Genomic DNA, 14,673 nt, shown 5'->3' with positions numbered 1-14,673 from the left:
AGTAATAGAGAAAGTTCCATTTCTGTGAGACTTAGATCTATCACTGTAAGATTCACATGTGCTGCACAATTAATAAAATGAATGAATGTTCTTATTCATGCAAACACTACTCAATTCAAAATTAGTACCTGTTTTAATGGGTAAGGTTTTATTAATGATTTAAGCAATAGGACTAGTGTCCTAATTGGATATATGACATTTGACCAAACTAAATATAAAAATATTTTTGATTTCTTTAAAACATATTGTAAAAATTTTTAGAAATAAGCTACTGATTTTTTAAAAATCTGTTCTGAAAATATAATTAAGTTGTTTCTCTTGATTTTCAAAAATATTTTTCATTTTTTATAACTCTGAGCTCTTTTATCATTACTTGGATAAATAAAATATAAAATTAAGATAATATAATTTTGTTTAATTAAAAAAAAAAAAAACTTGAATTTAACCTGATCAGAAAGGTCCTTTCCAGGAGGAATGGTACAATCTCCAGTTGATTGCTATTTTGATATTTTAACTGATCTGAGGTCTCTCTTTTTCTTTATCCTTCCTTTTGGGCTGTCAGCACCAGAGGTGGGAGGTAGAGGCTCTACCCATTGAGAATGGTTGGAAGCATAACTCTCCTCACCAGACAATAAAAGGATAAACAAAGCAAAGGGAGGAAGGAAAGCAGCGAGGGAAGTTCTCACAGCAAGGAGAATAAGCATTTGCTAAAGTCAAATGCGCTCTTTGGGGAACCTGGCTGGCTTGATCTTGGGTGGTAAGTTCAAGCCCCACAGTGGTTATGAAGATTGCTTAAATAATTAAAACAAAAAAAAAATGCAGTGTTTACTTAATCATTTGCAAGTGAGAAGCTATTTGACTATCCTGTATACCAGGCCAATTTATTTTTAAATCTAATCAATCACCTAGATCAGAGCTGTCCAATAGCTGTAGTTATTGGGCACTCCAAATATGACTAGTCACCTGAGGAACTGAGTTTTTAAACTTCAATTCATTTTAATTAATATAAATTTAAATTAAAATAGTAGCATGTGGCTAGTGACAGTACAGATCTAGATAATTAGTTAAATTTTACTAAGCATTCTAATTTATTGTTTCTTTGAAAACATTAAAGGGATCACAGTTATGTTTCTAAATTAATTAACATAATGGAGTGAGTATTTGGGACACATAAAGACCCAATGTCAAAAAAAGTAGAAAAGAGGCAACAGTTAGAGACGATGTCCTCATCACCTTCTTAGCTCTTCATTGTGTCTGGTGTTCTCCTATTTCCTTGGCTTTTTGGAAGCCAAGAAGCAAGTTTCTCCTGTTTCTCTAGTGTTTTTTGCAGACATAAAAAAAAAAAAAAAGTCCAGTCACCAGATCTTCATCTGACATACCACATACCTAGACACTTACTGATTCAGTTATTTGTTTGCTTGTCTGTTTTTGCTCTGAAGAGTTCAGTTGACCATTGGCTCTGGTTTTTCAACATTTTCTTGGTAGTAATAATTTTGAATGCGGGGAGTTATTTGCCTGGTATGTTGTTCATTAAAATACTGTTGGCTGCCTAAGTTCTCAGAACCTCTATCTGATGCTATCTGATGAGAGGCAACCTGCAGAAAGGTTCAGTCAAAGTGCACTAGGGTCATTAATTATTCTTGAAATAATCACTTGGTTTTCTAGGTTTTCTTTTTAAATTCATTTTTCATGCTCAGTCTTTCTCTTCCTCTGCTCCAGGTCTTTTGTTGGTGGTAGTGATGTGAGATGGTTTGGTTTTGGTTTTATTTTGTTTTAAGAGAATGGGAAATGCAATCCAAAGATGCCCCTAGATTTTTAGCCCAGGAAGAACCATGACATGAGCGATCTAGAAGACATAGGTGATGCAAGATGCCTACTGTGTATATAATTCTATACCTGACTGTTGGTAGGTGTCTACTATGGGACCAGAGTGCAAAAAGGATTCAGAGTCTTAGGATTCCTAAGAAATGCATCATTACAAACATACACTTCCTACATACCCTTCCAGTGGAGTAGCACTTCCAGTGTTTTGCCTCACCCAAAATAATGACCTCTCTGATAAAACTGGGAAGCACACAGGTCTGCACTCATGTAAGTGTCACAAAGTTAATTTCTTGATATCTGCAGTCTTCACCGGGGGCAGCAATGAAACGTTTCTCCTCCCACTCTATTCCCACCTATACCAAGAGCTTGAGAATCAAGTTTCCTCTGAGGATAAAACTCTAAAATCTACCCTTATGGCAGCCATGGGAGTGTACCATGTAGATCTCCCTTCACGAGAGAACCTGCTGTAAGGACTGTCATTAGCTGGCAGCCTCCAGCTGCCATACCTTTAGGATCTGCTGCGGGATGCGTGCCAAGACCACCTCTACCCAGGCTACTCCTGGATAATGGCTGAGCAAGGTGGGAGGACCAGAGTCATGCCATTCCTATCCAACACAAGTCTCCTGTAATAGGCTCCTTGCTGGAGCTCCTCATTGCCCTGGCCGATGATGCACAGTGGTTTGAAGCTTTTCCAAGACAATCCCCCTTATTTCGCTGACTCTGTTCACAGGTATCAGACCTACAGTGCAGTCTGAGGGTTTCTGCCTACTCACATTTCCTCTTCCCTTTTTCCCCCACAGGCAATTCCCCAAATATGTCTCTTGCACACCTAAGTCTGTATTGATGTCTGCTTCTTAGAGGACCAATACAATACAAAATGAATGAGATTAATTATTTGAAGAAACAACATTAAACGGCATTCTCGACTGTGAAAATATGAACCAAGTCTGTTCTACTGTAAGGCCTAGTGCAGACTGGGCACAAAGCAGGCTCTCAATAACTTGAAAAGGAAGGAAAGACAGGGGGAGGGAGAGAAGAAAGATTTTGGATTACTGAGATTAAAATCTAATCAAGCTTTAGTAAAGGGTAAAAAAAAAAAAACGCTATAGCATTAGAAGGAAAAACTAGCAGACAGAAGAGGATGGTCAGTTTAGAATTTAGAAAACGGAACTCTACAGGGTGAAAATATGTTAGTGTATCTCCAGCACCGTCTATGGAAGACATGTGTACACACACAGACGCATATACACATTCACACCTGCATCCACATCTACACACGCATAAATGATAACATGCAGGAAGTCATATGTAAAGTACACATATTTATATTCCTGTTATTTTCCTCAGTATTCTCAATATGTACAAATAATACCTAAATATACCACAATGGTAAATGGAAAATGAAACAAAAAAAAAATCCCTAAGTGCTTCCAATGGAAACATTACCAATTGAGAAAACAGAGACAAAGGCCAGCTCCAGGCTGGGCTTCTGTTGCTACGACTTCCCACTTGTGCAATTAGTCCTACCCACTGGGTTAGGATACGCCTGTCATTAGCATCTGGCAAATATCCCTCAGTTAAGAAGCAGCAATTGCAGTGTCCCTCAGAAAAGGCTCTGGACTCCATCAAGAGATGTAATCCTATTAAATTCCATCAAACAAGTCTCATGTTAATTTTTAAAATTAATAACCATTTAATACCCACAATAAATATATGTTGATGTTCAAGCATTTGGGATTTATTGAGAATTTACTGAACATGATGTTTGTCCACATATATCTTCTTTTGCAATTATCTTAATGGAAAAATATGTATTCGGAGTCTACTTGTTTCTTAGGAAGTATGTTTTTGTTGGGGTTATTTCAAAAGCATTTACAGGAATGTAAAATGTTTTTAGAATTTTAAGGGCAAAGGACCCAGGGTTTATATGTGAAACTAGTTTTATTAATATCATGCATTTAGGACTGTGTCCATAGCCATCATTTTGTATATATATAAAATATATTTATATGTATATAATGTATATTTACATATAAATTTATAAATATATATAAATTTATACATACTATAATATATAATTTATAATGTAAATAAATTGTATCTACAATGTATAAATTACATGCATAAATTCTCTCTATATAATTGTTATATATAATTTTATCTACTTATTAAAAATTTTTTTAATGTTTATTTCTGAGAGAGAGAGAGAGAGAGAGAGCACAAGCAGGGGAGGTGCAGAGACAGAGAGAGGGAGACACTGAATCCGAAGCAGGCTCCAGGTTCTGAGCTGTCAGCACAGAGCCTGACGTAGGGCTTGAACTCACAAACCATGAGATTGTGACCTAAGCCCAAGTCGGAAGCTTAACCGAATGAGCCACCCAGGCGCCCCCAATTTTATCTATTTTTAAAATTATATATGAATCTTTTACAGAAATCCTTAAATTTTAACTTAATTTTAGTTCTTTAATCCTTAAATTCTTTAGAGAATTTTTTTTTTAAGTTTATTTATTTTGAGAGAGAGAGAGCCCATGCACGGGAGGGACAGAGAGAGAGTGCGCGCACATCCCAGCCAGGCTCAGTGCCATCAGCAGAGAGCTGGATTTGGGGCTCAATCTCACCATCGTGAGATCATGACCTGAGCCAAAATCAAGAATTGGTCACTTAACCGATTGAGCCACCCAGGCACCCCTAGAGAAATTCTTAAAAGAAAACTGCAAAGGTATGCCTTTTTGAATTTTGCTGTTGGTTTTCTCTTAAATTCAAACGCTAAAGAGTCTCTTAATGGCTCAGGCTCATAGTTCTAATGCCTTTGTACATGATATTTATTTGGATAATGTCTTTTATATAGTTATCTTATTTTTCAAAAGCAATAACCCTTACGCAATCCTGCAGCTCATAATAAACCAGGCTCAAACTGGAAATACAAACTTTTATTCCAGATGTTTAAGGAGCAATGAATGTGAATCTATTCCTCGAGGAACAAACAAGGGATATTTGAATTGAGGTAGGTTTACCAGCTCTGTCTGTGATTAGAAGTGGTTTCTCCAAACAGCAGTTTAGAAAAGAAATGAGGGGCTCCTGGGTGGCTCAGTCGGTTGAGCTGCCAACTTCGGCTCAGGTCATGATCTCGCGGTTTGTGGGTTTGAGCCCTGAGCTGGGCTCTGCGCTGATAGTTTAGAGCCTGGAGCCTGCTTCAGTTTCTGTGTCTCTCCTTTCTCTGCAACAACCCCCCCCCCCCCCCATGCTGTCTCTCTCTCTCTCTCCCTCTCTATCTCAAAACTAAATAAAAACTTAAAAAAATTTTTTTAAAAAGAAGAGCAATCAGTAAACAGGAAGTTACTTGTGAATGGACTTGAAAAAGATCCACTCTCAATTCTTTTAGGAAGTCATTCTAAGTCAGCTGTGATTGTAGTAATATTTACACTATAGAATAATTATCATTAATCTTCTTTATTTGTGACTTTTCCAAAAGCAAAGAAGGGCCTGGAATCAAAACAAACTCTTCAAATCCTTAGATATAATTCGATTGTAGAAGAGACACATTGGAAAGGAAGGGGAACTAGAGTGGCAGTAGCGTTGTCTTTGAGTGGCGAAGTCAACGGTGTTATTCTTGCTCCTCTTTTACATTTCTAGACTTTTGGCTCTTTGTCAGAGGCCAGTTTTGGTGGTATTCCTTTCATCTTCAGGGGTCCTAGCACTTCCTCCATGTGGCCCTATTGCATTGTCTTCCTTGCAGACAACTACCATCTCAGTATGATTCATGATTATAGTAATATTCAGTACTGGTGAGATAGCTAGATGAGTTAGCTACAAAAGAACCCGAATGACTAACTGGATCAATATATTGGATATGGTTATTTAAATATGGAGAGTACATCTAAGAAATAAAAATACATTTCTTACCTACGGTTAACACTAATCATTCTTGGGGCGCCTGGATGGCTCAGTCGGTTAAGCGTCTGACTTTGGCTCAGGACATGATCTCACAGTTCCTGGGTTTGAGCCTTGCGCCGGGCTCTGTGCTGACAGCTCGGAGTCTGGAGCCTGCTGTAGATTCTGTGTCTCTGTCTCTCTCTGCCCCCCACTGCTCGTGCTCTGTCTCTCTTTCTCTGAAAAATAAATAAGACATTAAAACAAAACAAAACAAAAAACTATCATTCTTATAGGCAAGGGTTCATTCCCAAATGTCAACATAATAAAGTGATTCCAAGGTGTTTTGGTTGGATTTGGTGCTGTTAATTATATTTCTTACTTCATGGTCCTCATTACCATCAATGTCCCACACTGAAGATTTTTTAGGATCAAGCTAGTTTTTTAATTAAAACTTGCCTTTTGTATCTTTTTTTATACCCAAGTCTCTTTATAATGTGGTAGAATCCTGGGTTCTCAAAAGAGTCTTTTTCAAATTCTTTAGGTCCATCTCCATGTGGAAGGTGGGTGGCTGTTGCTCTGAGGCGTTCACTTAAGGCTGGTTCCTCTTTCCCTAGGAAATCATTTGCTTACACACTGTTGCCAGAGGGGAAAAAAGCGGGGGTGGGGGTGGGGGTGGGGGTGGAGGGTGGGTGGAGTAGAAGGATCTTTTCCCCAATACGTCCAGTAGGAAAGTCCTGGGAGAGCTCCCTGACTTTAACAGTTCTTGGTTGCATGCTCCATCCAGGGTCTGGAGGAGCAATGAATGAAATTAATGATTCTGGGTGGATAAACAGTATATATCTGTCCACCATACCCAACATCTCCAAGTGCATGGGTCCCAAGATGCAGTTCCTGGTGTATTAACTAAGTACTCAGTAAAAGTTAGGGATGATGATGAAGTTCCTCTGTTGGATAAAGTTCCACTCCAAACCAACAAAGAGCAGGAGACTTTGCCCAACATGGGCAGGTGAGTGGAGCTGGTTTCATTCAACACACATTGCATTGCCTTAGCACCCTTATACATGAAGACTCACTTGGGGCTGTTTTCCTCAGGAAGGGGTTGCAAGGAGAGAGGCTAATTGAACTTTGTAGATCCTTGTCATGGGCATTAATCATATTTGTGCCTGCCCATTATATTTTTAATAACCTTTAATATTGAGGGAAATTTCTACATTATATGGCCCTTTCCCCCACAAACAGTTGAATTCCTAGCCTCTCTTGCACCTGAAACACAGTCATGAGACATAGACATTACCATGCATATACACTTGCATGAGACTTTGGATTTAAGAAATAAACTTGAGGAAAGAGGGTCTGTGATGAGCTTTCCTTCTGTAGGTGGCAGCATAGTTATCTCGCCTTTGGGGTAGGAGTGTTGCAAAGGTGAGTTTCCCAGGGCAGAAATGCATCTGATGTGCTCACAGTCATCAGAATTGCAATAAGTTAGAGTACTTGCATTTATTGCTTAGTCTTGGTAGCAGCAATGGCAACTGATTTCTCAATGGGCCATTTTGGAAGCCAGGCTTTGGTCATTAGCCTTGACATAATTTCTTCAATTCTCTTAAAGGTAATGTAAACTACCTTCTATTTAAAAATGCATCCATCCTTTTTATGGCTTGAGCTAGCCAGAATGGACTCAGTTGTTTGTAGCTAAAAAGCCTAACCAACACAATTTGCCTCCAATGTTTTATTCTTGGGAAGAAGTGGGGAGGTCTACTTCATAGCTTATGTTGACAAATATCAAAAAACATTAAACCTATATTTAATTCTAAAAAGCCTCCTTCACAAGAATATTTACTGATGGGTCTGTGCACAAGAATTCAAAGATTATGGGGAGTTCCTAAATGTTGATAGTATCCAAAAAGGTGAATTCAGAAGAGGCACTTGCATCACTAAAGTATTAATATCATAAGTCTATACTTCTATATTTTCTTAGACAAAGGAAGTGGGGAAATTCCAGTTTGGCAGTTTTGCAGAACTACAGATGTTATGGAAATATCATGAACATTGCATTGTCACTAGGACTGCATAAAAGAATTTTCACACAAATTGCTTTCCAGATACTTTTCATTTCTTTTATACATTTGTAGCACTTACAAGGCTAGAGCTCCATGTGGTACAGCTGGAGGGTCACTTTTTTTTTTTTTCAACGTTTATTTATTTTTGGGACAGAGAGAGACAGAGCATGAACGGGGGAGGGGCAGAGAGAGAGGGAGACACAGAATCGGAAACAGGCTCCAGGCTCTGAGCCATCAGCCCAGAGCCTGACGCGGGGCTCGAACTCACGGACCGCGAGATCGTGACCTGGCTGAAGTCGGACGCTTAACCGACTACGCCACCCAGGCGCCCCTGGAGGGTCACTTTTAAGGAAGCACAGACTATACCCAAGTTCTAGATGTGGGTTGTGCCTCAAAGAACAACAGGAGGGATCCAAGGATAGAGTCCAGCCCCTCATTCTCTCCTCTCTCACCCTGCCCCCTTCAATCTAATGACTGCCCTGGATTGTTGTTCAGGCATCTTTCAAGATAATTGGAGAGTGCCCATATCTGAGATTAACTATACTGGAAAAAGCCACTTAAAATTTACTTGACACAGGCTCCAAATTTTCATAGTAGATACTGAAAAATTGTTCAGGAGTTTATCTTCAAAAATGGAACAGAAAATTCAACATTTCCTTTATATTTGCAACTGTGTGCCAATTCTCATAATGAACGAAGAATGAATAAATGTGGGGGTTTTTTGAGTATAATTTTCCCTGCAAAATGCATTCTAGCAAAATACAAACATCTTTTCTTTCACTCTTGACTTTCAGAGCACTATGATGTAGTGAAAATCACTTTTGAAAACTTATCATAGGGCTTCTTCATTTTTCTCATGGGCTTCTCTTTGATACTTGGGCATTAAAAAATCACTCTTTTTTGAAGGGACTGTTGGTCAGCAATCTTCTTTAGCTCTTTCCTTCACTTGTCCACTGGAGTAACTCATCCGGGGCTTTATTTGTCAAAAAAGCCCATCATTCTCCTACTTCTTACAACATCACTTGCATCCATTTTATGAAATTCTGAATCTTTTACAAAATCAATATTGCACCGTGGATTGAATGTGCATTGTATTTACATTGCATTTTCAGATGTTTACAAGGTTGATGAATTGACCAGAGACTAACTAACAAAGATGTTAACATACTGGGCCTACCTAGATGCTAATATTGGGCAGCAAGGAATGTTTGAGAGGGGACTAATTTTGTAAGTGATCGGTTCACTGGTGAATATTTCCATATTTCCATGACTTTGATTCCCTGTGCAACCTAGTGAACTGCAGAGATTGGGTAATATATACTTTGGATAATAAGAGTCCCTTCACCTACCACTCTGCTTTTCTTTCTAGAATCTGCCACGGGGCTTTTGTCCTTTCTACCTCTCCCCTTTCCTACTGCCTGGAGTTCTTTGGTTCCCTGCCCATTATGCCAATTCTGCATGGTGAAAGTCTAGAAATTGGTCTCACAGAAATGGACCTTATACACACTTTCAAAGTCCACTTGGGTCTGTCTCAATTTTAACACATTAGGCTTCTTAGGACATTTAAAGATTATAATTTTGGTCAGAATTCTAGTTCCAAGTCAAATATGTGTTTCTAAAAGCAAATAATATGGCCTTTGGTAAACTTTTAAAATCATAGGGTAACATCAATGTCTTCCTATGTGTCTCAACAACAACAGAACCATCAGTGTTGGAACCCTGACTCTTTAGTGAAGATATGAACACAGTTATCATTCTATAAATTAAGAAAAGAAAATACAGTTGCATATTTATGTTCAAATAGCTTTCTATTTATTGAGACATGTTTAATACTTTGTCTTTGAATTTTAAATTTTGAAAACTTAGCTTAGTCCTAGGAATGAAGTGTTTTCTGGCTAGGATGACTTCAAATCATTACCAGAAAGTGAATTGAGCAATATTTTCACATTATAATTTAAAACTTTGACTTTTTAACAAAATATCATCTAAAACACTTATGCTGTTGGATAGCATATTCTTGAAATGTGTGCAAAATAAACAATCATTTATTTTCCTCTTTGCTGTTTTAAAGCAATTTTTATTGGGTTGAGGGTGTAGGTTTCAGGATATAATGTAGTTTGCCAAATTCTGTAACCCCCCCACCCCCCTTTTTTTAAGGTCATACAGGGTGTGGTGCCTTTAGAGAATTTTTTAAAAGTTGTAGTTCTTGGTGTTTTTTTCCTTCACTTTTTCAAAAATAGTAAGATAATCTAAACACCACTGGGAAGTTTTGGTTCCTGCTATTGGCTCCTGGGTTCCCCCAGTATTAAAAGTCATATTATTCTCTGTAGCTAGCTTTTACTTATTTTCTTGTTAGGTGTGTTTACATTCTTAACATTGTAAGCTCAGTACTAGAAATGAAGGCTTGATAAGTAATATTTTAATGATTATTATTATTATTTTGCTTAGCAAGGTGAAAATAATTTAGAGGGCAAATGAGGCATCTAAATTCAGCTATATCACTGGTGTTGTATATAAGCCAATTTGACAATAAATTATATTAAAAAATAAATTCAGCTACATCCTTCTTGTGGTGGTATGGTTGTGGAAAATCTTAATGGATCCATTCTGTTCTTGTTTTCTTTTATTAATCCCTAGTTATTGGAAAGTACGTAACAAAATAAAAGGTTTAAAATTATTTTTCTCTAATTAAATAAAGGAAAGCCTTGGTTCCTCCACAAGGCTGTAATTACCCTTAGAAAAACAAATTCTCTATGTATCTTAGCTGGTCAATGCTACAGAAATAAATTGTTGGAAAAGATCTTTTAAGGACAGAGAGATGCCAGCAAAGAAACACCATTTTCAGAACAGAGCACAGGATGGTGAGATCTGATGATTTGGGTTCTGTCTTCATTATCTGCCATAGTTAATGACGGTTCACTCACAAATCGCTTGGCTGAAAATGCACTTTGAAATCCCAGCACAGAAACTGTCTCCCTATTCTCATACACTAGTAAAAACAGAGAAGAATCTATTGAGAGTGTGTGTTTAAAGTAAGAGGATAAAGGCAGGAGTTAAAATGTGATTGAATCCCTCTTGTGCTTCCCCCCTTTCTGGCCTTAGATCTGGATGCTTGAAGGCAGCAGAAATAAAGAGGGAACCCCAGTTTCCCAGCAATCAGCAAGCGCTAACACCTTTTTTTTTTTTTTTTTTTTTTTTTTTTTTTTTAATAAGCAACTAGGGAATAACACTCCACAGAGGAAGCCATGACCCCCTCTCTGTTTATCATCTGTGGATCCCGAGGCCACGTCCCGCTAGGGTACCACTCGGCAGGGGGTTCCCCTGTCCTCCTTCTTCCCAAGGCCTTGCGAGCGGGATGTCACAGGGGCCGTGTGTCCTGGGGTGTCAGGGAGGAGACGCCCGCCCTGCCCCAGGAGAGGAGGCGGCTTGCCCTCGGAGCCGCCCCCTCCCGCCGCCGGAGAACAAACGGGATATTCAGCAGTGGCCTGTGGCTGCCAGAGCAACTCCTCTGGGGAAATTAAGCGTCGAGTCAGCCTGCACCGTAATCGTCTTTAAAAGCACCCCCACCCGCCTGCAGAGCACACCCGGATACCTGGGCTGCCCTGCGGCTGCGTGTCTGTGTGTGTGTGCGTGTGCGCGCGCGCGCGCGCGTGTGTGTGTGAGTGTGTGTGTGTGTGAGAGAGAGAGAGAGAGAGAGAGAGAGAGAGAGAGAGAGAGGTGGGGGGGGGAGAGAGAGAGAAAGAAAGGCGGGGGGAGCAGCAGCCGGGGCGTGTGCGGCGTGCGAGCCTGTGTTTCTGCCCGAGTGTGCCGGAGTGTGAGCCTGGGGGGGTGGTGCGAGCCGGTGTGTGTACCGGCGTGCGCGCCGGGGTGGGAACGAGCCGCGTGCGTCTACACCGGCCATGAGGGGCGCGGGCGCCTGGGCCGCGCTCTGCCTGTTGCTGGCCGCCGCCGCGCAGCTGTCGCGGCAGCAGCCCCCGGAGAGGTAACGCGACCCCCACCCGGGCTCCCTCCCTTCCTACCTTCCTCCCGCTCTCCTGCAGCCAAGCCCGCAGCTTCCTTGCAGCCGCGTCGGGGCGCCCAGGGAACCAGCGCGCGACCCCGCGCTCACCCGGGCTCTGGCGTCCCCCGTCCCCGCGCCGGCTGTCCCCGGGCCGGGTCCCGAGCCCCCCAGCTCCGCTTGCCCCCGGTCCTGCCGCTGGCCGGGCCACCACGTGGCGGGGGCTGGAGCTGACCTGCGCCTCTTCTTCCCTAGTGCTTATGCGGGCGGAGGGAGGCACTGGGGCCCAAGTCTGTGGACTTTGCTTTTTTACTTCTGTTTTCCTCTCCCGGGCGGCTCGGCCCAGAGACATGAAGCCTTGGGGAAAACGAGTCGCGCGGCGCGCGCGGGCAACCGCACGCCACCTCCATCAGAAAGTTAACTCTTCGCCACCTCCATCAGAGCTGAGGGAGGGCCCTGGTCCTGGACTGGGGGACCCACTTTTGGCATCCCCTCTTCCACCTCCATCACCAGCCACCTCCGTTTGTAAATGGGAGGCCCTGCCAATGGTCAATGAAATTCAGAAAAGGAGAGAAGTAGGCGTCTCTCCACATCTAGGAAATTAAAACTTTTTAATGTTAACCAATTGCTTGTTTATCCATTTCCCATTTTCCTATAAGCTCTTACCACTATGTGGAGGATTTGCTTATGGATGGATGGATAAATAGATGTTGTGTTACTAGGATGGAGACAGATGGCAACTGGACTGAATGTTTTATTAGGCTATAATTTAAATATTCTAAAAGCTAGCAAGTATTTCAAATCCCGTATATAGTGCAGGCATTTATTAATCAATATTAACTTTATCCATATTTAATAGGCTACACCTTTCTGAAGTTGACATTGGATTGTTAGACCCACTTTCAAATTAAGTGTCCTTCTTTTATTTTCCCAGACCTGTTTTCACATGTGGCGGCATTCTTACTGGAGAGTCTGGATTTATTGGCAGCGAAGGTTTTCCTGGAGTGTACCCTCCAAATAGCAAATGTACTTGGAAAATCACAGTAAGCATTTTTTTTTAAGGGTATTCTCCTGGAAGTGGGTATTGGAAACAGTGGAAGGCTGCTGCATTTTTCCTCTGGCGTAAGGATCTAGGTAAGGGGCGAGTGCCTGAAATAGTGAAATGTTGGATTTACCTCAACTATGTGGGAGATTTTTATTAATAGAACTAGTGGCATCCTGTGTTAGTGATTAGAAAGGGCACAAGATAACTGTTGAAGGAATAAATTCTTAAAGCAGATGTGTTTCTGAAAACTCATCCTGACTCAGTTGAGTTTCATAGATTGAAAATTAAGGCTGTTTTCAAAGGCCTGTTGTAATGACTTTTGGAATCCATTTGTTGCCTGTGCCCGGCATAAATGTCTCCTAGTGGAGAACAGAAGATCAAAGGTAATGCTCATCCCTGACTACTTTATACCCATTATGAGTAAAAGGGAAAAGAAAATGAAAAAAAAAAAAAATCCCACTTAATGTTCCTGATTTAAAACCACCACTAATGGCAATCTGAGAATAGAGAATAATAATAATTGTGGAATAGGGCAGTAAAGTCTAAATATCAAACAAAGGCTAATAAAATGCCCATGCTGGTTAGTAATGGCATAGATTATGCCAAGTCAAGATAAGCAGTCAGATTTCCAGACAGCCATCTTAAAAAAAAATAGTCTCGGGGCGCCTGGGTGGCGCAGTCGGTTAAGCGTCCGACTTCAGCCAGGTCACGATCTCGCGGTCCGTGAGTTCGAGCCCCGCGTCAGGCTCTGGGCTGATGGCTCAGAGCCTGGAGCCTGTTTCCGATTCTGTGTCTCCCCCTCTCTCTGCCCCTCCCCCGTTCATGCTCTGTCTCTCTCTGTCCCAAAAATAAATAAACGTTGAAAAAAAAAAATTAAAAAAAAAAAATAGTCTGGATTTAGAATCAGCTAGATTGAGTCATCTTTCCAGTCAGTATGATGGTGAGTCTTTTTCATTTTTTCGTTGTTGGGAAGTTGTTTAGTAATTGAACACATTAGTCCACTGAGACCTTTATTCAGTCAGATTGTGCCACAGGCTGATTATAATTTTTAAAGTAGCTCCCTCTTACTGAGCACTTACTGTTTCCTAGACACTATGCCAAGTAGTTAACTCACATACTCTCACTGAATCCTTGAAATCACTCTGAAAAGTAACTCTTCTGTACCCATTTTATAGATAGGAAACTGAGGCCTAGAACAATTATATAAGTTGACTTGATCAAACATTTGGTAAGTTCAGCTTTGCATAAAGTGAAACCTATTTTGTAATGGGGCATTTTTAATAAGGTCGTTTGACAGGCAATATGAGGGGTCCACTGCCTTAATATAAAACTTGGCTCCTGTATGTGTTGATGCTCCCCTATAAAATATTGACTGTCTGATGAACTGGTACATATTTCATTATGTTACTGCAACACATGGGGCCAGGAGAGAATGAGTCATAAGAAGTAGCTTTGAAATAGTAATATTAGTGTGAGCATGAATAAGGCTTCAAAATAAACACGGAACTTGGTTTTCATATTATAGTTGTGTTTCATTTGTAATTTAATGGCTTTAAGTTATACATGATCCAAGGAAATTAATGGCCAGGAGGCATCATGTGCCTAACAAGTAGAAATTTATGGTTGGCTATATATGGGGTATTATGGGCATAGTTGGTATGGCATCAAATGTCGATGGGAGGAGGGTGTCCAGTGAAAGTTTTCCTTGGTAAAGCAGTGGTGTGCTTCAGCAGAGGCCTGACTACCATATTCTTACGTGGGAGGAGGGGAAGTATAATGGATGTTCTGTTTGGATGCAATGTAAAAGTTAGGTGTATGGGCCCACCAGTCAGTCTTCCCTGGATTCACATTGTCATTCTATCACTGATAAATTGTGT

General features: G+C 40.7%; 2 protein-coding genes across 6 annotated transcripts in view; one reads left to right on the top strand and one right to left on the bottom strand.

Moving 5' to 3' along the window:
- Nucleotides 1–12,106, bottom strand: part of LOC147577204 (uncharacterized) — a 109,801-nt gene extending 97,695 nt beyond the window's left edge. For all 5 annotated transcript variants that reach the window (XM_086674464.1, XM_086674465.1, XM_086674463.1 and 2 more), the window contains exons 1-2: nucleotides 11,774–12,106; nucleotides 5,728–5,933 (exon numbers count right to left, since the gene is read on the bottom strand). In XM_086674464.1, coding sequence (XP_086530590.1) covers nucleotides 5,808–5,933; nucleotides 11,774–12,103 — 456 coding nt within the window. In that variant the 5' untranslated portion in view covers nucleotides 12,104–12,106 and the 3' untranslated portion in view covers nucleotides 5,728–5,807. The remainder of the gene's footprint in view (nucleotides 1–5,727; nucleotides 5,934–11,773) is intronic.
- The window catches only part of PCOLCE2 (procollagen C-endopeptidase enhancer 2), a 68,744-nt gene continuing 65,650 nt past the window's right edge, over nucleotides 11,580–14,673 (top strand). The window contains exons 1-2 of the mRNA XM_025913857.2: nucleotides 11,580–11,736; nucleotides 12,686–12,794. Of these exons, the coding sequence (XP_025769642.1) occupies nucleotides 11,654–11,736; nucleotides 12,686–12,794 (192 nt within the window). The 5' untranslated portion in view covers nucleotides 11,580–11,653. The remainder of the gene's footprint in view (nucleotides 11,737–12,685; nucleotides 12,795–14,673) is intronic.

This window comes from Puma concolor, chromosome C2 (assembly GCF_028749965.1).
Source record: "Puma concolor isolate L17-30 chromosome C2, mPumCon1.1.hap2, whole genome shotgun sequence".
In the NCBI taxonomy this organism is placed as follows: Eukaryota; Metazoa; Chordata; class Mammalia; order Carnivora; family Felidae; genus Puma; species Puma concolor.
This window is presented reverse-complemented; position numbering and strand designations above follow the sequence as displayed.